General features: G+C 42.2%; 1 protein-coding gene across 5 annotated transcripts in view; it reads left to right on the plus strand.

Annotated features, from left to right (window-relative positions):
- MTUS2 (microtubule associated scaffold protein 2) overlaps nucleotides 1-25,996 on the plus strand; it is a 703,857-nt gene that overhangs the window by 620,020 nt on the left and 57,841 nt on the right. For 4 of the 5 annotated variants that reach the window (XM_054446532.2, XM_054446530.2, XM_054446533.2 and 1 more), the window contains one exon: nucleotides 12,962-13,028. In XM_054446532.2, coding sequence (XP_054302507.2) covers nucleotides 12,962-13,028 — 67 coding nt within the window. Of the gene's footprint in view, nucleotides 1-1,664; nucleotides 1,900-12,961; nucleotides 13,029-25,996 lie in introns of those variants that run through there. The other variant, XM_054446534.2, reaches the window with a different exon arrangement.

Raw genomic sequence — 25,996 nt, forward strand, 5'->3', positions numbered from 1 at the left:
TACTGTGAGCTTCTTTCCCTCTGAGAAGTCTGCCCAAGCTCACTGCCAAGGAGCATTAGCCCAAGTGAGCAGGAGGGAGCTCTGGACCTCACAACATCACAGAGCCCAGATGGGGGTCCCTGCCTTTTCTCTGGCACACTTTGTTTTAAAACAGTAAAAATAAAACATGCTCATGAGAGGGTAAAAAGTGGACGGACATTCACTCCCTCCTGTTTTCCATTCCTCAAGGGTCGGCTGCTATTCCATGAATGTGTGAATCTTTCTAAAGCTTTATTCCAAACATATGCAAATGTGTATGTTTGCTTTGTTTTTTATAAAAGTTTGCTTTCTCAGTCAGCAATGTATATCATCTTTCCATATAATAGAAAGGCATTGAAAATCTAAAATATTTCCCATTTTTATGCTGTTACCAACGATGCTGAATTGAAGATCCTTATGCATACACGCTTGTATATTTATGTGAATATTATAGCATAGATGTGCAAATCTTGGGTCAAGGTGTGCATACATTTAATATTTTGATAGGTACAGCCAAGTCGCCTTCCTGAAGGATTATGCTAATTTACCTGTTAGCTTTAAAGAAAGGTTTCCGTTTATTCTTTCAAGTTTAAGGCAAACATTCCAGTCTGTTCCTATTTGATCGCTAAATACTTGCCTTTCTCTGAGCCTATACTACTTAATTAAAATCTGCTTGGAAAATCTCAGTTAAGTTAGTAAAATCATCTAGTTTTAACAACTATTGTCTGTTTACAGCCTTGGGCAATTTAGTGGGCAAAACTGTAATTGTATATTTCTAAACATGAGAAATTTCAAGATTTCTCCTCTGAGGGGTATCAGGGCATATAAAATCAATCATGTAAATATTTGCTTCTTTTACTTTCAGGATTACACAAATATATTTTTAAATACCAAGTCTTTTTTGAGAAAACAAAAACAAACTTTTGCTCCCTGATTCTTTCCTTTTCTGATTTTTAACTGTGTGAAAAACTAGAAAGATGACAAGTCTTTCAAGGCTTTTATGCCAGTTTGCCTAGGAGAGATACCTGCCCCAAGCCCCAATTTTAATTACTCAAGCCAGTTGAATGATGTGTGTATGTCAGCCTAGGCAAGGGACTTCACAGTTATATTTTAAATATGAAGATTTCATCAAATAAGGCAAAAAAATTGTTCATGGCGTGCGAATTAGAAAATGAGAAATTGGCGGTTCCCATTAGCAACAAATATTCTGAGAAGAGTTTCATGGGAGGAGAGGCCATATACATCATATTTATAAATATTTTTACTTCCCAGAAAAATAGGAGCTAGGATTGCAGCAGAGCCAAGCCCTGGCAGCCCTTTCGGGCGTCCCCAGGCAGTGCCCTGAAGCCCAGGCTCGCCTTTTGTGCTTCCTGAGTCCGTTCCAGGCGTGTCTGCGCGGTGCGGAGGCGCATCCCCGCCAGGGGAGGGCTGGGAGCGGCCGGGCACCCAGCGGAGAGCAGGCTGTCCTTTTAGGGAGCCGGCATTGGTAAATGCTCTGTGGTTATGCGACTATTGATTTGCCTCACCCCGAGGATTCCAGTGGCAAAGTGACCCTCCCTCCTGCCTGTCCCCTCCCTTCCTGGCTCCCGCCCGCCCTACCTCCCGCAGCAGCAAGATCTGATCGCTGCTGCCCTGCTCTCCTCCTCCTCTCATTCCTCTGCCTCCTGGATTCCTGAAGTTTAGGAGAAATAAGGTAGCCGAGGGACCACATGGAAGTTGTGACAGCTCCCAGCGGCGCGCCCCTTTCTTGTGTGCCAGTACCTCGGCTTAGGAGTTGCCCGCTGACACCTTGAATGAAGGAGGTCCCCTTGCCAGCCAGCTGCCGGGATGGGTCATTGCTGCTGCAAGCCTTATAACTGCCTTCAGTGCCTGGACAAGACGGTACTTTGCCTTCCCTCTCTCTTCTTCCCCCTCCTCCTTTGCAAGGGCAGAGAGAAAGCCATGAGCCAGCCACCTCTGTGCCTGTCCCCCTAGCATGCGTGTGCGCTTTGTTGGTGAACAGGAGGCTCCCTTTACTCGTTCCAATGTGCTGAATTGTGAGTGGTGTTCACAGAAACATTTGGTCTCACATACTCTGCAGTGCCTTACATAATTCCGTATTCCTGCAGTCTCAAATGTAACTGTTGCATTTTCCTGAAATAGTAGGATTCTGCTCCAACATCTTGAAATCAAAACTGCCAAGAGATCTTTGGAATATTCTTAATGCATTTTAATGTACCTGTGAAACCTAAGACGTTCCACTGGGGAATTTAGATTAGTTAGGCATGTTTTTCTTCGCCAAGTGCTAACTTTGAAAGTTTACCACTCTTTTTTCAAAACAGCACTCATTCTTGTAATTTACATTCTTCACATCAGAGAAGAAAGCACACAGTATAGTTGTTCTCTCTGTACTTCTTTGCATCACAGAGAGATGAATAAACATAGAGGTGAAAACTTAAAAAGCCAGAGAGTCTGAGGGTGTGTTCAGGTCTTCACAGGAGAAAAATTCATAGCCAGGGAACTGAAAATAGAGTATGCATGAGAATTATATAGCAATTCCAACACAAAGCCTTTCTTTGCTTTTGACATTTGCCTACTCTTGTGAGCTAGCAGAGGGATTAGGATATGCTTTTAATTTCATTACTAGAAATCCGTTGGCAAGAACTCTTGTCTCTGTGAGATATTTTATTGTCATGCATATTTGGATTTCTCCAAGATGCATGAAATGGGATTTCACAATTGAATTGTTGAAATTGCCTTCTTCCTACCCATGTGGGCATCAGCTATCTAGATAGCTTGAGGTATGTGACCAGGAGAAGGAAAATATATGGCTTAATATACATGCTCATCAAAAAGCGGTCACTTGGGAGCATCTTAGTTACCAGTCTGCTTATGAACTTTGAGCTAAAGTAGGGTTACTTATAACCACCTAGGAAAATTAAACTGATACCTTAAAAGTCACTTACTAGTTTTGCTCCAATAGAAATAACTACTTCAGTGGATTTGGCTTTGCTACCATGAGTATGAACTAAAATATTTATATACACATTTATGTGTTTTTATCAAAAAGACATATAAAGCATTTGCGCTCAATTGTCTGCACATCTAACACTGAAGTGATTAAGCCTTTTGCGAAGTGGTCACAAAAGAGTACTGAAGACTTACAACATAGTTATAATAAAAGGGAAAGATTTGCTACATGTAAAACAGTATTATAAATTTCATATTTCTAAATCCTAATGCAAAAGTTTTAGAAATAGAGGCTGTAATATGGAGGACTTTTGGTTTGAGAAAGTATGTTTCAAAGGGAATCTGTTTCCCTATTTTGTTTTAAGTTGTTTCCCTATTTTGTTTTAAATCAAGTTCTTGAAAATGATTATCCCTATGTCATTCTTGAATTCAGAGATTTTGGAAGATAATTTAATGTTACTTCATCTCTTTAGCAGTATGATGTTTAAGTAACTTTCCCGTGTTTTAGCTTTGAAACTTCCAGTTCTATACGAATTATTTGTTACTGATGAAAACTTTAAAACTTACACTGCTTTTACCAGCTTTTTCATTATGTTCACACCTACATTTCTTGTCTTTTCTTTGCTATATTTCAGAATAGTATTCCCATTTGAAGTTTTATACATATATTTTCAGAGGTGCTCTTTTAATGAATTGAGGACTTCTTTTTAAATTAAAAAACACATTGTTTTATGTAGTTGCCTACTTTGCAGAATAACTTCACAGGCAGTATGCCAAAATCATTTATTTAATTGATAGTTACCTATTGGGCCAGGTATTGTAGTAGGAGCATGATAGGATTCCATTCCAACTTCAAACTCTAGAAATCAGAATTCCCAAATCCCACAACAAAGTTCTTCAATCTGTTAACTCTAACAACCCCAGTAATGTTGATACACAGTTTAAAAGAGGCCTGGTCAAATTGTTGATAGAGTTGTTTCTGATTGCCTTAACCTAGCTTAATAAACCTTAAAACAATGAACATTTCCTCAGAACTTCATATAGATCAAAATAGCAAACTTCATTTTGAGAAATCAAAACAATTTAACAATTTGATCATAGTGCAGCTAAAGCTGTTCTAAAAACGTGATAGGACAATTAAAGATACTTTTAAAGTAATCAGTTTCAGAGATTTGACTAAAAACTGTGAATACCGACTAAAAATTACGAATATGAGGATGCTTATTTAGCATTAATTTATTAGGGGACACTGGAATCTTGCCTAGAGTATATAATGAAAAAAATTAAGTGAACAAATCGTTTAAAAGCTGTTTGTGCTTATGTATTTCCAACTTATAAAGACCTATCCATTGGAAATATTTATTACTGGTTTACTCTGTGCCTAGTTACTATTGGGACCATCAAATAATTCTTAAAAGGCATGACCGGCCCTTATGTTGTTTACCGATAATTGGTTTGGTTTTGTTTCTACCTTTTCCCGAGAGCTTACAAGTGGGTAGGCAACAATAACACACACAGAACAATTAAACATTAGCACAAGACTGGAGTATAATTAAGTGAAAGTTATGTAGTACTGACCATACCTGTTTCTGGAATTTAGTGAAAGGAGAAGTCAGGCTAGAACCATAGGCAAGGTTTCTTGGCAAAAGTGGAACATGAATTACACTTTGAAGAATGGGTGGCATTTTATTAAACTAAAGAGAAGGAATGTATTCCAAGCAAGGAGCACGTAAGGAAAGGTCTTTTAGCCTCATTTTATGAAACATGAGAGGGGCAACCTCATGGTAAACACAGTGGGAGATATGGTGCATAGGGAGTGTGGGGAAATTTCCAGCATGAAAGCCAGACCCAGGTTTTTTGTTGGTTGATTTGTTTTTTGTTTTGTTTTGTTTGAGACAGGGTCTCCCTCTGTCACCCAGTCTGGAGTGCAGTGGTGTGATCATGGCTCACTATAAACTTGAATTCCCAGATTGAAACAATCTTCCCACCTCAGCTTCCCAAGTAGCTGGGACCACAGGTGTGCACCACCACGCTCAGCTATTTTTTTTTTTTTTTTTTTTTGGCAGAGCTGGGGTCTCACTATATTGCCCAAGTTTGTCTCAAACTTTTCGGCTCAAGTGATCCACCCACCTCGGCCACCCAAAATGTTGGGATAATAGGTGTGAGCCACCATGCCTGGCCAAAGACCCAGGTTTTTAAACCTGAGCTAAATAAAAAGTAGGGATCTATCTTGGGCTTTTGAGCAGAGATGCAGTCTGTAGAAAGACTCATCTACAGGTATTTGAAAGGAATGATATGACCCAGATGGATCCCAAAGGGCCCATTCACCTACAGACTCAGCCTGGTCCAGGATGAAGCCAGGAGCTCTACATGCACAGAAACTCCTTCTCCATAACCTTCCTGAGCTGATGATTGTTAGAATTGTTGAGTTATTAAGAGGAATAAACCAGATGTATAAACTAGAGTACGAGCTTCCTTTTTAACAATATGAAATATAACTGACAAGCAAGCGATAACAAGCCTGATAAACGTGTTATTTCTTTTTAGAGTCAAAAGTCTAGCTCATAAGAAGCCTTGATGCAAATGGAATCTGAGCCAGCGAGTTGCTCTATAAGAATCCAGTGGCCTCAAAGCCTACTGGGTTCATCTCCCATATCCCCGCTCCCCTGAAATGTTCCTGGCCCTGGTGACTGCCTTTCCTAAGCTCCCTTCACTGTCCAACTCCTCTTGTAATGGACCTGTTATTCCTCACACCATGTTATAGATTCAGTCCAACAGCAACACTTGCTGGTTTAGGTATGGTCCTGTCCCTTTAGGGGTTAGTTTGCATATCTCTACCCTAGCCTTGATTCTAATCTCAGAGGCTAGTCTTATTTACCTTGTCTCTAAATTCTTGGCAGGGGTGGGAGTTGGGAGAGGCACCTTACTGTTCCTCCCAGGTATGTGTATGTGCTCTGACAGTAATAAATTTGGAAGGGTTATTAGAGGAAGATAGAATCCAGAAAGGTCAAGAAACTTCTTAAGCGATACACAAATGGATTAAAATGCAGACAACTGGCTAATTCTCCTTTCTCCTGCACTTACTCTGAGACCAGAATTTCCCAGCATGACTTCTTTGGATCAGCATTTCTTCTCCTTGTCCCCATTAATCTCTGTCCTTTGCCATTGTTCATTAGTAATCCAGGTATGGTGTGATATTCCCTTATTAACTACAGCCTCTTGGGAAAGCTAGATGTCTTTTTACCCAGTGACTCTTCCCCACATGCACAAAGGCAAAGGCTGAAATTATGCATTTGTAGTCATTTTGATTTCTTCTAATACACGGTATGACTTTGCTCGTTTTTCATACAAGTAGACACTGAAATGTATTGAAGAGTATTAAATGGGAAGGATACTTTGTTTCTGACAAGCCTATATGAAATTTCATTTCACAGCAGAAAAGCAGATCATTATACAAAAGCACAGAGGCCCTAGTGTTAATTATATGTGAAAGAAATAATACTTATTGATTAACTCAAGGCATACTATCAGTGCTGCTTTAAAGCTATAATAACTGAAATGAAAAACAAAAGGTCAATCCACCTCCCATGGGATTTTTCCACAGAGCTGTTATATATTATGGATCTGGCCAATCTTCATAATATTAGTATTGAAAATGAGTGCGATAGCCACAAAAGGTGGTATGAAAACAACTCAGATACTTGTATTTTGTTGCTGTTACCTTGCAGCTGGTTCATTTTGAAATACAAAAGAGAGTGTTTTCCTATGAAGATGAAGTTCTACCATGTTGATTTTAAACCCTAATTTAAACTCATGGAGCCCTAGGTAAAAAGCAATAATGTTTCTGAGAAGCGTAAAAAAACCTTTAACCTTTTTGCAATTTAGTGTGCATGTGTGCCACATTTGAATTTTTTAAATTCACAATTTTAAAAGATCTGGAGGTTTCCTCAAATACCAGAATTCTATAGATCTCTGATTTAATTTCCTGTTGTGGTTTGATGGTTTAGCTTGGGAAAAAATGGCCCAGCTCACAGGGTTGGATTTTCCTGATCCGCACGGATTTCAGAGCAGGCTAAAAATATAGGAAAGATTAGTTGGGAGTCTTTCGGCTTACGTATATATTTTTAAATTTACATATATATGTATTTTCTTTTTTAAAAAAAATTAGGTGGGGAAGAAGGAGCTGATGAAAATGCTCAAATCTGCAGTGAGTTTGATGAAATTGTCCTCAGTACCCCATGTAGCCAACCAAGAATTCCTGCAGGAAATTTCATAGACCAGAGGCAGAAAGTTAGAGGGAAAAGGGGCCCATCTGATGGGCTGAGAGAGGTTCCCAAAAAATCCCAGATGCTGTTTTGCCTGGGGTGCTCTCTGCATATGCTGCTGCTCTCAGTTTAAATCTCCAAGACAGCCTTGCCCTGCTGGGTTAGATCACAGTGTTCTGTAATTGTTCACCCATTTACTGACTCTCTGGAAGTCAAGCTTCTTGAGAGCAGAAGTGTCTGCCAGGCACATAGTAGGCACTCAGTGAGTATGTGTTATTTGGTATACATTTCCTATTTCTGGATGAATTGGGGTGAAAGCACCTCAGATTTACCCAGCGTTCAGTTTTAATAGTAAATAGCTGTTCTGTTGGTTTCTAATTTGAGGAGTGGCACAGGTGGCTGATGCCCAAGCATAGAATCACACGGATGATGCTAACAAGGACAGGCGTTTTCACTTCCCATTACCACCAGCTTCACGGGGTAGCATCAACCATCAGAAGAGATAACGCCCATTGACCACACATGTTAAAATAACAGAGTATGGCAGGCTTGCCTGGGCTTTGGCCACACATCTGATTGCTTGAGGTTAATGGGATGATTAGTGGGTTGTCTGCTTTGCAAGGCTGCTCTAGCAAGGAAAAGTGAAAGGCAGTATCTCCCCGAGTTTGTGAAAGGTCTTAGATTGGGAGCCATGTCTAAAAAGAAGTGCAGGCTTCATGGTAGCAGACTTGCAGGGGTATATTTAGGGCAAGACGTACAGGGAGTGAGTTGGATGTTTCATAGGAGTAGCTTGTCTTGCATTCCATCTGTGAATAAGGGATAGACCACGCCAGAATGAATGGAGAACTCAGCGTGCAAAGGAGAGCGGTACATGAACAAATGAAAGAGGTAGCTAAGAAGACACAGCTGCTGTTTTGGGGCTTAGATAAATGTTCTTAAAGTTTCAATTTCCAGTTAAGCCTGTCATAGAATAAACAGAATTTTAGAGGAATGGCCTTGTTAGGCTTTGCAATTTCTGGACTATATCACCAGGACAGTTTGGATGATTAACACTGAGTTCTATTTTTAGCCCTCTTGAGTGAAAACAGGAGCTCATGTACTTGGCACTCATTAGGAATTTTCCACTCATCCCCCATTTAGAGAGGCACTGATCTAACCCTGGGCCCTTAGAGGAGGCCTTGATCATATTTCAGTCAACCCACAGTGTCATCACCCAGACCAGGCATAGTTTGGGGAATGGAGGGGAGTAGTGACTTGAGATCCTTTCCAAGGGAGTCCTGGGTGTTCAACAGAACCTAAGGGCCTTACAAGATCACACTGGATTCTGTTGAACCATGATGGATGGAGGAATAACTTTTTGAGGCAAAGAGCAGTAAATGGAAGATTCCTTTAAGTTCACTCTTGCCTAAGGAACAGTTTTCCTGCAGTCACAGCTATTGACTCATTTCATTGCAGGGTGGCACTACGTCATTCTGGTTTGGCTTGCAGGAAGCAAAAAGTAACTTACTTTATGCAGAGAATTCATAGAAGAGTTGATATCATTTCAAAAACAAGCACTTAGGGAGGAAGGGCTGTCGCCAAACTGCGCAGGCTGGCCTCAGCGAGCCAGAGCAGAGTTGTGCCAGCATCTTCAGCAGCAACATATTCAGAGGTCATCAGACAGCATCCCTCTAGAAGCTGGTGGGGAAAACTAAACAACTACTATCTCAGAAGTTATAGCCCAAGTAAGCTATATTGAAATGGGTCCAGACGCTGGAAACAGACTAATGTACAACTCACAAATCAACACCCAGGACACAGACAGGCAGTTCAGGCTGTGGAGTGGGATGTGAATGCAGCCAGGGCATTGTTTCATTGAGACAGAGTAGTCAAGAGCGGACCCTGCCTCTCTCCCAGTCAGACATGAAAAGCTTCGTGGTAATAAGTGCTCAGATCCAAGCCGAGGCTCAGTGCAATTTGGATCTTGTTGTTGCATCTATCTAAGCATGGCTAGGAGGGGAAATCTTGGTGTGCTTGTGTTTGATGAAGAGTGTGGACGATGGGTGGAAACTCCTGCCTTTGCCATTTCCTGGTGGGTTGTGCAGGGGCCAGCCACTTCACCATAGAGTCCCAGTTTCCTCCTCCATAAAGGGAAATAAGACCTGGGACGCTCTGGACAGTGTCTGGAGGAGTAAATGACATAAAGGGCTTACCTAACATTGTGTCTGGGCTACAGAGAGTGTTTGGTGCTGGACAGCATGAGTCACCTGTAGTAATTAGTAAATAATACTTAGCCAGAACTTGGCAGAGTTATTTTCCTTGACATTTTAGTCATCAGGTTTGTTGCTTATCTTTGGCAGCCAACCCTTCCTTGGAAAGCCATCTAATAACTATAGTTTGGAACTGGCTGGTTTTAGAGCCTGAACTTGCAAAAGGGTTGTTGGGGTCATTTTCACTGGGTCTTCGTGATCTGTTTTAATAGCCTCTGCTTCCCCAAATGGAGATGGTACAAGGTCTCTAATCTCACTTCTATTTCTTTTCCACTTCCTTGCCTCTCTCTCTCCCCATCCCCTTCCTTCCTTTCTTTTCTTGCTTTTTTTTTTTTTATTCTCACTTGGTTTCCATCAATCTTACTTGTGTTTCTCCTAAAGCAACAGATGGACAGAGAAGGCCTGACCACAAAACATTAGCATTAGCTTTTCACCAAAGTGATTCAAGTCTGAAGGTCTTCATCAGCAGTCTCCCTCATAGTCAGTGCCATACTGAAGAGGCCTGTCCCTCTCATAGGGCCTTCCAGCCACTCCTTCCCTACAGGCCTGATTCTTCTGTGGCTGGGAGTGTGGACTGATTTGTTATGATGTGAGAGATCCCTAGGGCATGACTCTGTTAACGTCCAGCAGGGGCCATGACAGGGAGCTGAGGGAAATGTTGGCTTTCAGTTAGAAATTAGAGTTCATTTGTTGTTTTTGTTATGTTCTGATTGTTCACTGCCTGGCCCAGTCTAAGTCTTTGCAACTCTCATTGCTCTGAGAATGAACACTGTGTAATGCTATTTCTGGACTGATAAGCATACTATTTCAATTCTCTGGCTGTGTTTAGAGAATTATTTAGGAGTGTGTTTAGGAATTAGAGAATATGAGTATTCAGAATTATTCTTGACAGTAAAAGCAAGTTAGTTTTTCCACTAGGTTAAGATTATTTCAGGGTCAATACCAGAATTAGCGCTCTCCAAAATACCAAATTTGCTTAACCTACAGGAACACATTGATTGTCGTCTGGCCATATTATGCTGCTGTTAGAATGAGCATGTAATCCCTGTGATCTGTCTGATTAGAACATGTTCCCTGTTCTGGCTTCTCCAATCTCTGAACCACATCAAAAATTAAGCAAAATCAGGGCAGACCAGGAAGGTGCTTACAAAAACAGAGCATAAGGCCAGGCACAGTGGCTCACACCTGTAATCCCAGTACTGTGGCAGCCACAGATTGGACAGATTGCTTAAGCCCAGGAATTTGCGACCAGCCTGGGCAACATGGTGAAACCTCGTCTTTACTAAAAATACAGAAAATTAGCTGGGCATGGTGGCATGCACCTGTAGTCCCTGCTACTTGGGAGGCTGAGGTGTGAGGATACCTTGAGCCTGGGAGGTGGATGTTGCAGTGAGCCATGATTACGCCACTGCATTCCAGGCTAGGTGACAGAGCGAGATCTTATCTCAAAAAAAAAAAAAAAAGCATAAGACTGATATGCAAATTCTAAATGCATTTAGATAATTAATATGGAAAAGCACCTATTATATATAGGATGTTATCCAGTTGCAAATGAAATAAATGGAAACAGAAATATAATAACAACTTACACTTGTATGAGCCTGCTAAGTGCTGGACACTAACTACATCACATACATTAATTTAATCCTCATGACAACCCTGCACAGTGGGTGTGGCATTAGAGTAGGAATATTGAGATATAGAGTAGGATTATGCAATAAAATACATGCTCTCAGATGTAATTGTTAACTCTGAAATTCAGGGAAAACAGGATGCTATGGGCTGGGATGGAAGGAGAGAACTTCAGAAATGAGATGGGAGGTGTCCGTTGGGTCTGTCTTAGTCTCTTTGGGATGCTGTAACTAAATATCATAAACTGGGTGGTTTATAAATAACAGAAATTTATTTCTTACAATTCTGCAGTCTGGGAAGCCCAAGATCTAGGCTCCAGCAGTTTCGGTGTCAGGTGCGGGCCACTTTCCCATAAACATTAGTACCTTCTGGCTGTATCCTCACACGGAGGAAGGGGCAAGGCAGCTCCCTGGGATCCCTCTAATTTTATTCATGAGGGCTCCATCCTCATGACCTGATCACTTTCCAGAAGCCCCACCTCCTAATATCATCAGCTTGGAGGTGAGGATTTCAACATGAATTTTAGGGGGATTTAGGGGGACACATACCTTCAGACAATAGCAGGGTCCATTTCCCTCAGGGACAGATCTATTGCTACATTTTCTTAAGGAAACCATTAGCTAATAATTTTTGACTCCCACAATGAAAATAGCTCTCAGCGTCTTATGAAATAGAGTTTTATTTTTGGCATGATGAATATTATGACACAGCTTAGCAAATGCCCTCTGGATAACCCGAGACCCTCCCACCAACCCAAAGCAGCACACTTGTTCCCCGGGTCTAAAAACAGTACACCAGAAACAATATTGTGAGAACGGTCTGGTCACATTCCACACACATCCTTCAGAGGTGCTGAAACCAAAGGCAACAGTGTCTAAGGAAGAAAGAACATTCTCAAGGCCCCGATGATATTCATACTAGGTATTCGGTCCACATTTTACTCAAAATTCCCTCTCTGGAAATCAGTTTGCTTCGAGAGTCCATGCTACAGAATGACAGAGACTTTCTTTGAAGGCCTGTAGTTTTGGTATCTCAAACTTGAAGAGAATTTATGTAGCACATCTTTTCTGGTAATTGTGAGTAATAAAATTATAATATGCTATTTATAGTGACTCAATAACGCAGATTACAAATTCAGCACATCTTCAACTACTTCCCTACTTTATATCAGAGGATGTATTTGATTTGAAAACAACTTAGCAGTCATTTAGTTATACGGGGCATTTTTTCACTAAATGTTATTTCAAGCATGAGATTTCCTTTTCTCATCTATTGATGCTGACAGTGGAACAAAAAACTTGGAAACCTTAAATATTGTTGTTGGTTGTATTACAAAGAGAAATGTTTCATGCTAAGCCTTCTGCCCTGATCTTTATTATTGATTAAGTAGCTAATCATGTATGGACAAAAGGGTAAGTTTAAAAAACAGTTGGTAAAACAAGCATTTGGCCCTCAGAGAAATATGGCACAAACTTTTTTAATGGTCAGAAATCTCATAGTAGTGATAATAATAAACACTGTATAATAATATATGGCAATAGATTAATGGGTGGGACATAAATTTGCAAGGAATTAATGCAGGATGATATACAGGAGTGTAATCTAGACAAAAGCACAACCACGGGTATTATTAATATTATAATGCAAGCTTTGCCATTTGAATGGGATACAAATGAATGAGTCAGACTTGACTTTGTAAGTTTATACATGCTTATATAATGTGAAAATTGTCTCCTTAAGGACTAGACTTATAAATATTTGCTTAATACGATTCATTAATTAATCATATGAAAGTGCTTATCTAGCATAAAACTAGGGGACTCTCGGTATCCGTTTTTGTTTTTTCAGAATGAAAGTGCCCTTGTGAAAGAAAAAGAGCTGTCAATCGAACTTGCAAACATCAGGGATGAAGTTGGTAAGTAGGGCATTGAAAATGAGAAGCGTAAAGAATGTATTTTCCTGATTCCTGTGAATGTGTAACAAAAGCAATTACGCCTCCTGTAATAAGCCAGTGCAAACCTGCCTAGATGAATGAAGTATCTTACCCAGCACAGTGGTGGGCTGCTGTAGCCTTAACAGGGAACCATAATTTTCACATCTCTGTTGTTATAAAGACAGCTTCCTAACAGTTCACAGTGGAACTCATCAGGCCTTGACTCTGCTATTTGCAGGCGGCAGCTCATACATCAGTCTGCGTTGATCCATCTGGGTCCCCTCCGATAAAATGAGGCGCTGTCTGCAAGATGCAGATGTTCCATGGCTTCCTGCCACTGTCTACCCTGATGTGAAATACTCTGTGATCTAGAACAAGGTCAAAAACACAAATCTGGTTGGATTAAAAATATGAGAGTTCATGTTGAAATTTCTAATCTTTGGCTGATGAAACGGTTTGGTTCAGTCTGGATCATGGAGACCTTACAAATAAAATGATCCCCAAACCCTGGGGATGTGGCTTTCACTGTAGGTCAAGGACAGGACCAGGTATTTGCCATGTTCTCATTGCTTGATCCCATTTTCCCTCTTGACCATCTGTTATTCTCTTTCCCCAGGAATCAGTCAGCAAAGCTGAAATACACATGGTCTGTTCCCATTGCCCGCTATTCTCTTTACCAGTGAGCACTTCTCCTCCATCTAGTGTGGTCCTGGGAGCAGCCCGCCATGTGCAGGTGTGGCTTCCTCCGTGAGTGAAGGAATTGGAGCAATCCCAGGTGTCCTTGGCAAGTAGCCAGCCATGCAGATAGGCGGAAGGCTGAACTTCCCCAGGGACCACAGGCCCTCAGGTGTGCAGTGGACAGAATAATGAGATCCAAGCATAGCTTTCCCCAACCCTTTGTATTCCTCTCTCCCTTTGTTAAAATGTTTTCTTTTTCTCTTCTGTGAGTTCTGTGCCTTCTTTTAACGTTAAAGTAGGTCCGCAATGGTCTCTTCTCCTCTCTAAGGACAGCAGGTGCTTGTGGGAAAACAACAAATAACAGGCCCCTTCCCAGCCTTGCCGGTGTGTGATCCGGAGCAGCAGGACCCTGCTACTGCTGCAGGGACACCTACACCCGGATACCCCTTCTCCCCCGCCAGGAGAAGCCCAGGGGTTGACGCCAGATGTAGGCTTCTTCCAACAGTCAGCTAGGAAAGGCAGGGTGTAAGGAGCCCTGGAAAGCTGAGGTCCATGACAGCCATATCTGACCTGGCTGGAAGGAGGAGCGGGACGGGTGAAAGTAGCCCCGCTCCCCTCAGACTCCTGCTGGAAAAGTCTCATCCTTCCTTTTTGCCATTGTTGTTGTTTTCATGGAGATTGAGCCTAATTTCTATTTGTTGGGTATCACCCCAAGCAGCATTCACAGTGACAGCTCCAGTGATGACCTCATTGCCAAGGCCTCCATGGTTGAAGCCTCTGGGTCCCCATCTGTTTCTTCACCAGTGTGGCCACCCCTCATGATCCAGTTGCCCACATCTGGCCTCGAAGACCTGTGTTGAGAGTGGCCCCCACTTTTTCCTGAAGGGAAGCTCCTGGTACACTCACTGGTGACCCTGCCCAATGCCAGGGACTGTTTCTGTTCTTCTCTAAGGAAGGACTCACCACCCTTCACCCGTGGAGCCATGGGTCCCATGTGATTGGCTGCCCTCCTGTGCATGCACACATTGTACATGTATGCACGCACACATATACGCATGCACACATGGGAGCCGTCCTCCTCGATGACTCCCATGGTTCCTTTAAAAGGACCTTCTGCCTCCTTCCCCACTGATGGAAACTACCTTATCAAAAAGGATTTTTTTATCAAAAAATCCTCACCTGATGAACTGCAAAGACCCCCTTCTCCACTCATCGGCTTTGGGGCCTGTCCTCAGTTGGAGGTGACTCTGAGGCCTCTCCTCCTCAGCGAAGCTGCCAAAGAACAGGTTTCACCTCTGCTGACCTTCAGGTCGGTTCCCAGGGGATGTGGAAGTGGAGACAGCTGGGAGACCTTGCCTCGTCCCCTTCTGGAATCTGCCCCTCCCCACCTTGTAGAGGTAGAGACCCTTGGAGATGGCCCCTGATGACACTGTGGGGGCAGCTCAGAGGCCTAGGGTAGAGGTTCCAAAATTCTCAATTCACAGTGACCACAGTGTCTCGGTAATTTTTTTTTCACAGTATCAAGGCCAAATAAATACCTCACAGCTCTATTTAGTAAGGAGGTAAGTCTAAGCCACTTCAGTGTGTATGTTCTAACAACTTTGTGGCCATTTGAAAAACTGAACATAAATGGAAAGAAAACAATATATTTTTGTTTTATTCTTAAGGAACCACAATGACTTGCTTGTGATTGGGCCCCACACAACTTCTCAGACCTTGGCATCTGATTGGATAAGGCTATCCTTGCATCTTGTTTCACACTGATTTTCACTGCATACTTTTTATCACAGCAGCAGCCAAAACCTCAGCTTTGCAAAGATATGATATCATGAAAGGGGATGAAGTGTGAGCTAATGATGAGCTAATGTCAAAACTCTGAACCCCCCAAACCAGGAGTTCACATGGTATCCCCCAGGGAGGCAGCATTGGTGTGTTTCCCTCGGAAGTATTAATAGAAGAAACCCTGCAGTGCCCTGTGATTTGCTGCAGTGGCCCAGGGTGCCTCAGCACACAGTTTGCAAACCACAGGCTTGGGGAAACTTCCCTGTCCTCAGTGACCGAGAGACTTGAGCATGAGGAAGGTTGGGTCTTCAGAGACTCAGGAACTGAAAGATGCTTATGAGTTATAGTTCAGCTAGAACAATGTGCAGTGTTACCCCCTGTAATTTATAGCTCCTGCCGCCTTTCCTCCTCTTTTAGCAAGATATGTTGGTCTTAGTTAAAGGAGTGATAGAAAAGCATTGAATTATATGAGGGCTGTCGAGTCTGTAGCCCTGAAATGCTATAAGCCAATCCCTGAGTATGCTTCTCTATGAAATAGATGAGTTTCTACGGGGTTCCAAGGCTTGGCAGTTCTGAGCATGGGTTTTAGGTTCAGGTGGGGCGAGCTGGTAGACCTCTCTGTCCCACAGGTTCCCCTTCATAAAATGGAAAGTCAATTAAAGAAGATAATGCTGATGAAGCACTCTGTAAAGGTGACTCTCATAACTATCCGGTGTGTAGCACCTTGAAACCAAAGATAAAAGATGGAAATTTCCACTCCAGGGTGAATTTCTCCCTGGAGAGACTTCTGCACTCCCCATGGGCAGGCTTTGGCTCTGGGGGCCCTGTGTCTCCTGATGCAATTGGGTTGGGTGCTGGGTGTGCCAAGTGCAAGGCTGCTTCTCTCTGTGCTTTCCCGAAGCTTCTAAATGCAGCAGGCACTACACAAGGATTACATTGGGTTTTGGGTTGAAATCTTATTTGATTTCTGCCTAAGTGCTAAGAATAGAACCAGAATTACCTGCCAGATGAAAAAGCTACTGGAGGGAGGGCAGAAGGCCTTGGCAGCACCACTGCCTGGTTCCTTCAGCCCAGCTTTCATCCCCGGCACACACTTCAGCAGCAAGCGCCCAGTCTGCAGCTGAGATTGCATTGGTGAGAGAAGAAAGACGGAGGGGAATGTGGGGATCAACTGTCAACCGTAAAGCGCATAAGCTCTGGCTTCTTGATGTGCAATGTATTCTCTTGATGGCAGAAGAGCATTGAGCATGCAAACCTGGCTTACAGGTGGCCCAGAGAGAGTAGTATGGCCAGTCCCTTCCCCTTAGCACCAGCCCTGTCCTAAGTTAAGGCTCTTGTCAGCTGAGTCTAATGGGAGCTGGAGGTGGAAGGATGTGGGGGGACATGGGAGAGATGGAATTTCTAAGGCTCTGAATTCAGACAAGGAAGAAGGGAAGAAGGTGCAGAAAGTCAGAATAGTTAGGTGTATTTATTGCACATTCCAGAACAGGGCTGCCCTATCTCCCAAATCTAAAAATTGCTGCTTAAACTGTTTCATATCCATTAAACTGCTGCCCTAAATTCCACCAATATCTGTTAATAAATACCCATCCATTGTCCAAACTTTTGAGGTGAATAAATGCAATCAAAAGCTTTAGCATCTGGACTGAGCGCAGTGGCTTACACCTGTAATCTCAGCACTTTGGGAGGCTGAAGCAGGTGGATCACCTGAGGTCAGGAGTTGGAGACCAGCCTGGCTAACATGGTCAAACCCCATCTCTACTAAAAAAAAAAAATACAAAAAATTAGCCAGGTGTGGTGGTGGGTGCCTGTAATCCCAGCTACTGAGGAGGCTGAGGCAGGAGAATCGCTTGAACCCGGAAGGCGGAGAAGTGACAGTGAGCCGAGATTGCGCCATTGTACTCCAGCCTGGGCGACAAGAGCAAAACTCCATCTCAAAACAAACAAACAAAAAAAAAGCTTTAGCATCTGGTCAGAATCAGCTTTGTCTGTGTTCACAGGCCTGATGCATGTTAGAATCACCTGCAGTGCTGCCCTAGGCAACAGAATCAAAATATTTGAAGGTGAGGCTTAGGCCGTTTTTTTAAAGCCCCCTTATTAAGTACAGTGAAGTTGGAGATTCAGTGAACTACACTGAAGGAACAGGGAGTTTGGTTTGGGCCAGGGACAGGGTTGAGGCAGGGAGTACATCATTTGGGATAGGCCCAGGAGGGCAGGATCCCATCATGGGGGGCCCTGGGCAGCAAGGCAGGCCAAGGGAGAGTGGCACAGGTGGGTGGGGAAAGGTGCAGAAAAGGAAGATGCAAAAGACAAATTGTACCTGTTTGGAAATTATACAGAGGCTGGCCTGGCTCCTGAGAAATGGCAAAGGATATCCCCTTCCTTCACTCCTGCCTCCTTCCTTTGCCTTTGCCTGTCTGCCTGGGGGACTCAGTCTTTTCAAGTCAGCTACCCTCCTGGTTAGATGGACTTTGGGGAGCTAAGCGTGGAAAGTAATCCCCAGTACATTTGCAGACACTGCCCATTTATACCTTCCCATTTGTGACATCTCTGGTGGTATCACGACTGAATCTTCTAGAAGGTCTGTAGTTTGCATAGTGCCCTCTACCAGAGACTTGACTTGTGTCCTCACACACTGGAAGATAATCTCCAGTAGTTTTTAAGTAGGAATTTCCTGGCAATTGATTTACAAATAAACCTTGAGAACATGCCCTAGTGAGTGCTGTTTTCTGATGCCCGGGGTGTGGAGGGTTTCTCCATACTGACGGCCAATTCTTCATCATCAGCTGAGTGTCCAGTGATTCCATTCAGTTCTGACACTAAGGATAAGGACCCAGTGTTAGTATAGACTCCCAGGTTGAGGGCTCAGTCCCACAAGACCACCTCCACCTCAGAAACCAGTCCTAAGTCTCAGTGGCCACCCAAGGTTCTGTCCAATCTGCTATAAACTCAGAGGTTGCCATAACTGCCTCCTTAGGTTTGATAATTCACTAGAATGATGCATAGAGCAAGGTATATGGCAGGGGGCAAGGTGGGGAGTTTCCATGCCCTCTGGGTGCACCAGCTTCCCTGCACTTGGTATACTCACCAACCCCGAAGCCCGTTGAATCATGTTCAAGAGTTTATATAATTCTGGCCAGGCACAGTGGCTCATGCTTATAATCCCAGCACTTTGGAAGGCCAAGGCAGGTGGATCACTTGAGGCCAGGAGTTCAAGGCCAGCCTGGCCATGGCGAAACCCTATCTCTACTAAAAATACAAAAAAAAAAAAAATTAGCCAGGTATGGTGGCAAGCACCTGTAATCCCAGCTACTCGGGAGGCTGAGGCAGGAGAATTGCTTGAACCTGGGAGGCGGATATTGCAGTGAGCCGAGATTGTGCCACTGCACTCCAGCCTGGGTGACGGAGCAAGACTCTGTCTCCAAAAAAAAAAAGAGTTTATATAATTCTATCCCCAGCCTCTTCCTCTCCCTCTCTCCCTGGAAGTTGGTGGGTGGGACTGAAAGTTCCAATCCTCTAATGACTTGTTCCTTCTGGTGACCAGCCCCATCCTAAAGTCAAATAGGGACCCTACCCTAAGTCACCGTTAGCATAAACTCAAGTGTGATTGAAAGGGAATCATTATGAGTCACAAAAGGTAATCCTACCACTCGAAAAACTCCAAGCATATTAGAGACTTGTGCCAGAAACTGGGGAGAAGGACCAAATATATTTTATACCACACCCAGACCAGGTCCTACAGTCATGGAGAATGATTCACTCATTTAGCGAGGTTCTGAGCACCTTGTATGGAGCAGGCAGGGAAGTCATAGGATTTTAGGGCTGGTCCAGACCAGAGTGACAGTACCCTATCCATTTCATTTTAGAGATCAGTCTACAGACCTGTTTCAAAGATCTTGGCTAAAGCTGGGACATGTGCAAAAAGCACTAAAGGAAAGACTTCGTTCTCCTTAATCTCAGTCCATTCATGCATCTAACAGCTGTTTCTTGAGCACCTACTTTTTGCCAGACACAGGCTGGTCAGGGTCACCATGGTGGTGGAGTAGGTTATACTGTTTAAAGGGGCATCTGTCTGGGTCAGGGCTGAAATGCATCCATATTGCAGCCAACACCAAACCCTTGTGCCCTGGCATGAGGCTGCTGCCACTCAGAGGAAGGGACACTTTTTCCCCAGATTGCACAGAGGCGCTGTGTGGGCTAGACTGACCTGATGCTTAGTACCAGTGATTCTGTGGTGGATAAGACTCAGCTCATGTTCTCAAAGAGCTTACAATTAAAGGCTCTGTGAAAGAGGTGCTATCTACTTTGGACCTCATGTGCTAAGATGCAGGTAGATGCCTGTGGGTGGGGGAGGAGAGAACAATCATTGAGCACCTACTAACACCTGCTGCCCCCAGCAAATCTGCCCTGGAACAGTGGTTGCCATGACCACTTCCAGGCACTGCGCATTTTGCACACCTAAGGACAGAAAGAGTATTTCCCTATTTCTCTTTCTATGTATCAGAGTCTTCATACTTGTCATTTCATAGCCGTAAAATGTTCTGCAGTGCTGACAAACTACAATAAGTTCCTTTTCTTCAAGCATTTGGATTTTTACCATTTTTTGCTGTTATGCAACAAGTATACTGTTTGGAAATTACTTTTTACCTCTTTTGTTATTTTCTTGGGAATGTATTCTCAAAAGCACTGACTGATAATTTTGGGAGGATTTTACATTTGTCCCAAATGTATCTGTAATGCAAAATGTGTTGGATATTTATTCTGTAAATCAAGATTATGGTGGATTTCATCTTAGTGTTGCTAGGGTTGCCTTATAAAGAGGAAATTAAATCTTCTCTCTCTCCCTCCCATGCACACACACATACACACAAATGAGAAAAGACACATAATATCCAAGTGTATATCAGGGTGTAGTTTAGGGCAGAGCCTTTTATGGTTCAAGAGTAGAGTCCCTATGGAGTGGCTGAATTTGCTCATATTTGTGTTACATTGTACATGTTGATTATCCACAGTTCAAAAAGCCAAAATCTGAAATGCTCCAAAATCCAAAACCTTTTGAGCACCGACCTGATGCTCAAAAGAAATGCTGATTGGATACTTTCGGATTTCAGATTTTTAAATTAGGGATGCTCAACTAGTAAGTATAATGCAAATATTCCAAAATAAAAAAAAAATCAGAAATGTGAAATGCTTTTGGTGCCAAGCATTTCAGATAAGGGATACTCAACATGTGTTTCCTTGGAGACAGGGCACTCTGGTGTCAGAAATGAAATCAAATCAAGTTAGATTAAGAGTGTGTGATGCATACAAAAGAATACGTCATGAACTGGGAGACCTCAAACCAAAAAATGCCACTACGGCTCAATTTTACAGCAGTTGCAGCACAGTTTCTAGAGCATAAAGGGGGAGTATTTTGACTTTTTTCATGATTGGCTATCATATATTCTTTTTTAAGGCAAATAGAGCTATTTGAGCTGATTCATCTGTAGCTGATTGGTTTGATTTCATCGAATCATGCTTATAAAGACCAAAAGCTTACTTGTGTGTTTCATTTAGGACTAGGATAATTACCCGTTTGGGGAAATCAGGGTGACTTAAGTTTTGGTTACCTGGCTCTAGGTGGTTGGCCTTGGGGTATCTAAACTGTGGTCTCCATTTTTATTTTTTTTAAATGCTGGTCATAAAGTATCTCATCCTCAACTCACGCTCCATGGGTGATGGCTCTTGTCTGTGGGGTTTTCGGGAATTGGGTGTGTCCTTGGAAAAGGCTTCCCCAGGCGGTGGTGGTTGTGGGGATTAAAGGGCATTTTGGATCCCCAGGAAACCAGAATCCAGCACCACACCCAGGGAGGGAAAGCAGAGATGCTAGAAATAAATTTAATATTTGATTTTTTAATCACATTTAAAAATATTCCAGAAAATAAAATATGACCCTTGATTTTTCTGATGGAACACCACACTCCAAATTCCAAAGTCGAATATTGAATACTTGAAGAGCACTGATGTATTTGTAAGCACTGAAATAGGTTTATAAGATGCTCTTCCTCAGAAAGGATTATCTCCTTTCGAGATCATATGCCTCAAGTTTTGTTTACTGCCATCAGGTGGATGTTTAAGGTTCTCTCCCTAGCCAAGCTGAGAGAGAAAATGACATCACAGTCACATTGTGACTGCCTTATTAGAAAACCTGCGTCTTAAAAGTCAATATGAATTAAATAAACTCCACCAGACAGAAAACATGCAATGCAGTGGTGAAACAATGGAGCCTTCCGGCTGGCACCCCTAGCTAACCCTGCTGCCCTGCCAGCCAGACTGGAAGGCCTGTTGAAATGTGCTTGAACCAATGATGCTTCCCCAGCAAAACTCCTGTCATGCTCTTTTCTGGAGCTGCTCAAAGCTGTGACTATCTGAATGTGGTGTGAAATTGGCTCTTAACTTTGAAGTTCTCAGTCACCCCAGCTGCTGGCTTCATTGGCCAGAACTAAGTCACAAGGCAAATTTAGCCACAGTGGAAATGGGGAAATGTCTTTTTTTTCCCCTTGGTGACCTTGCCCAGATATTGCCCAATTCACCTGCAGCTGCCCCCAGTCCCCAGTACTGCTGGAAAAAGCTGCCTCCTGCGCCTGTGCCCCTTTCAGAGCTTGTGACAGCCTCTGTTCTCAGTGTCCCCACCCAAGCCAGGCCAAGTTTTCATCTTCCTGCTGAGTTCAGATTTAAGATGGACTTTACTTTTTTATCTTTTCTGAACACTTTAAAAATACTTAAAATGAAATATAGTTGAAAAACAGAGTGCTTTTTTTTTTTTTTTAAGGCAGAGTCTCACTCTCACCCAAACTGGAGTGCAGTGGTGTGATCTCGGCTCACTGCCACCTCCGTCTCCCGAGTTCAGACGACTCTCCTGCCTCAGGCTCCTTAGTAGCTAGGATTACAGGCCTGGGCCACCACGCCCGGCTAGTTTTTGTATTTTTAGTAGAGACGAGGTTTCGCCGTGTTTGCCAGGCTGGTCTCGAACTCCTGACCTCAAGTGATCTGCCCACCTCAGCCTCCCAAAGTGTTGGGATTACAGGCATGAGCCACCGTGCCTGGCCTAAAGCACTCTTTCTAGCAGAGTTTCTCAGGTATTGTACAGAAATCCAAATAGTTAAATCCGTGTTTTGATTAAGGTCAGTTTATTGAAATATAACAAAACAATACCTGAATGTTTTCTATAATATAAAATAAAGATATAGGAAAAAATTTTGAGAGCTCGATATAAAGGTATGGTAGGAATATAAGTTTGTGGCAGTGAGCACTGAATTGTTATTTATTATGTTCTTAAGTTATTGACTAGCATGCATTTTTCAGTATGCTCTCATTTATGACTAGTAGCCCACACATACACACACATACAGTGGAAGGTATTTGTGAGATGATTTACCATTCATGGTTATCCAAAAAAATTATCTTCTGGTCTTAATGATTATAATCCCTTATAGTTACACAGTGCTTAGTACCTCCAAGCTCTTCCATATGACATGTTTTATTTATTCAAACAGTAAAGGAGGTATTGGTATCCTTATTTTATACATAAGAAAACTGAGGGTCAGAAAGAGTAAGTGATTTCCTAACAGCATACAGCTGGTGTGGGAGAAAAGTCTTGAATTCTTCCCACATACAGTATCTAAGTTCACCATAGCATTCGCACCCTGACCACCAAGTGGTTTTTTTTCCAATTTTTAATTTGATAAATTAAAATATCAGATAAACAAAATAAAATAGTTCTTACTCCTAACTCCATATGACTTCTACACAAAACCATGATAGATGCTAGTATAAATCTGTCCAAACATGGATGATAACACAGTGTGATTTAATTGGTCCTAGACTATATCCATTAGGATTGGGTTCAGGCATGAATAACAAAATCCCAAAACAATGGTAGCTTAAGGCAGCTGTTCACTTCTCTCTTACATAAGAGTCAGAAGGTGAGCACTGAGGGAGCAGCTGTGGTTCTGCTCCCCGTCCTCGGGGACCCAAGCTCCTTACAGCCACTGTTCTATGACTGCAAGGAAGAGGACCATGATGCCCCCCCGACCACGGTCCAGTGTGACGGTTAGTGTGACAGTCCTCACATCTATATTCCAGGAGGCAGGCTGGAAGAAGGAATGAACAAAGAAGCAGAGAAAGTGGGTCTGCTCTCTCTGGGGGAAAGTGTCCAGGAACTGCACTTGACTATACATCTCTTTGGCTAGCACTAAGTCACAAGTCAAATTTAGCCACAATGGAGCTGGGGAAATGTGCTTTTTTTCCTGTTGGCGACTTTGCCCAGATATTATTTTATTACTATGGAAGAAGGGGAGAATGTGACTAGCACCCTATGTCATAGGTCCTCAATTGCCTCAACAGTTAGATGGGGATAGTAGTCCTGTCTTATGTAAGTATGAGGTAGGTGAGGGCAAAGGATCTAGCAGAATGTTTGGAAGAATAGTGGGTGCTCAGTGTGTGTTAATTCCCTTAAATTTCAGATTAGATTCTGCTGTTTCCTCTCTCGCCCAGCTTTAAAGAAGCTGACTCAAAATTAAGAAACCAAGAAACCAGCAGAAAAAATAACGAACCTTGGGATCACAGAAAGAATGTACGTTTTCTGATTCATAAAAATATCTGTTCTAAGCACACCAACTAAAAGACAGAGTTTGTCAGATTGGATAAAAAAAGAAAAGCAAGACTTCGCTACGTGCTGCCTAAAATAAACCTACTTCAAATATAAAGACACAAATAAGTTAAAAGTGAACGGATGAAAAAAATATATACTATACTAACATCAATCAAAAGAAAATTGGAATGTCTATATTCATATCACACAAAGTAGACTTCGGAGCCAGGAATATTGCTAGGAATGAAGATGGCCATTACATAATGAAAAAGAGGTTGATTTACTAAAAAGACATAACAATACCAAATACCTACATGCCGAACAGTAGAGCTTCAAAACACATGAAGCAAAAATTGATAGAACTGAAAGGAGAAATAGACAAATCTACAGTTATGATTGGAGACTCCAGCACTCCACTCTGAGTAACAATAGAAAAAGCAGGCGGAAAATCAGTCAGCTGTAGAAGACCTGAACAACACTATCTTCCAACTTGACCTTACTGATGTTATAGAATGCTCTATCCAACAGCAACAGAATACACATCTTTTTCAAATACATGTGAAACATTTGGCAACACAGACCATATTCTGAGCCATAAAACAAACTTCAACAAATATAAAAGAATTCAAAGTATACAAAATGTTTTGAACTATAATATAGTCTATAAATCAATAACATAAAAATATCTGAAAAAAAACCTCCAAACATTTGGAAATTAAACAACATCCAAATAGCACATAGGTCAAAGAGGAAACCCCAAGATAAATTAGGAAATATGTCGGATTAAATAAAAACACAACATATCAAAATCTGTGGAATGCAAAATTCTCTCTGATTAGCAGAGTTGGATCTTCTCATTCAATTTGCCCAACGATATTTAGGGGGTACCTGAAATACATACCAAGCTCTTTCCTAGGTAAGCTGATGGTGAGGTGAGGAGTATTTTTTGAAAGAAGGTTTAGATTCAGTAGGTTTCGTGTACTGTCCAAATTTTTTTTTTTTTTTTTTTTTTTTTGAGATGGAGTTTTGCTCTTGTTGCCCAGGCTAGAATGCAATGGCACAATCTCAGCTCACTGCAACCTCCGCCTCCTGGGTTCAAGCGATTCTTCTGCCTCAGCCTCCCGAGTAGCTGGGATTACAGGTATGTGCCACCATACTCAGCTAATTTTTTTTTGTATTTTTAGTAGAGACGGGGTTTCACCATATTTCGAAAGCCAGGCTGGTCTCAAACTCCTGACCTCAGGTGATCCACCCACCTCAGCCTCCCAAAGTGCTGGGATTATAGGCATGAGCCTCCATGCCCAGACTACTGTCAGAAATTTGAGAGTGACAATATAGCTTCAAATAAAATGACCGATTTCCTTGCACAATGGACCACTCAGCATGACTAGGTCTGGGAATTACCTGCCCCTCTTATAGGAAAATAATATCAGTTCTAAGCTGGGAAAATTTCAAACCAGTGATGTCAACTGCCATGATTAGATTTTATTCCAGTAAATATAATTTTCTAAAGTCATTTTAGTTTCTATCCCAAACAGGTGCTTACCCATGCATAGTAATATCAATACTGCAAACTCCCTTAAATGTACCAGAGACTGGGTTTGGTTGCCATGGAAAATACATTATCAGCTACAATTTCACAAAACTGCTACACTTTGAGAAAATGATTCATTCCAGTTGGCAGCAATGTATTTTTTGATATTTATAAAATTCTTTTACATCTATATGCATAACACTTTCTGGTTATTTTATGTGGAGGTGTTTGTTTTGTAACCCTTTAAAATGTTTACTCTTTTATGAATAAAGATAAAGATAACTTTTTTCTGATATATGCTGTTATTTTTGAGACAGAGCCTTG

This window comes from Pongo pygmaeus, chromosome 14 (assembly GCF_028885625.2).
Source record: "Pongo pygmaeus isolate AG05252 chromosome 14, NHGRI_mPonPyg2-v2.0_pri, whole genome shotgun sequence".
Taxonomy (NCBI): Eukaryota; Metazoa; Chordata; class Mammalia; order Primates; family Hominidae; genus Pongo; species Pongo pygmaeus.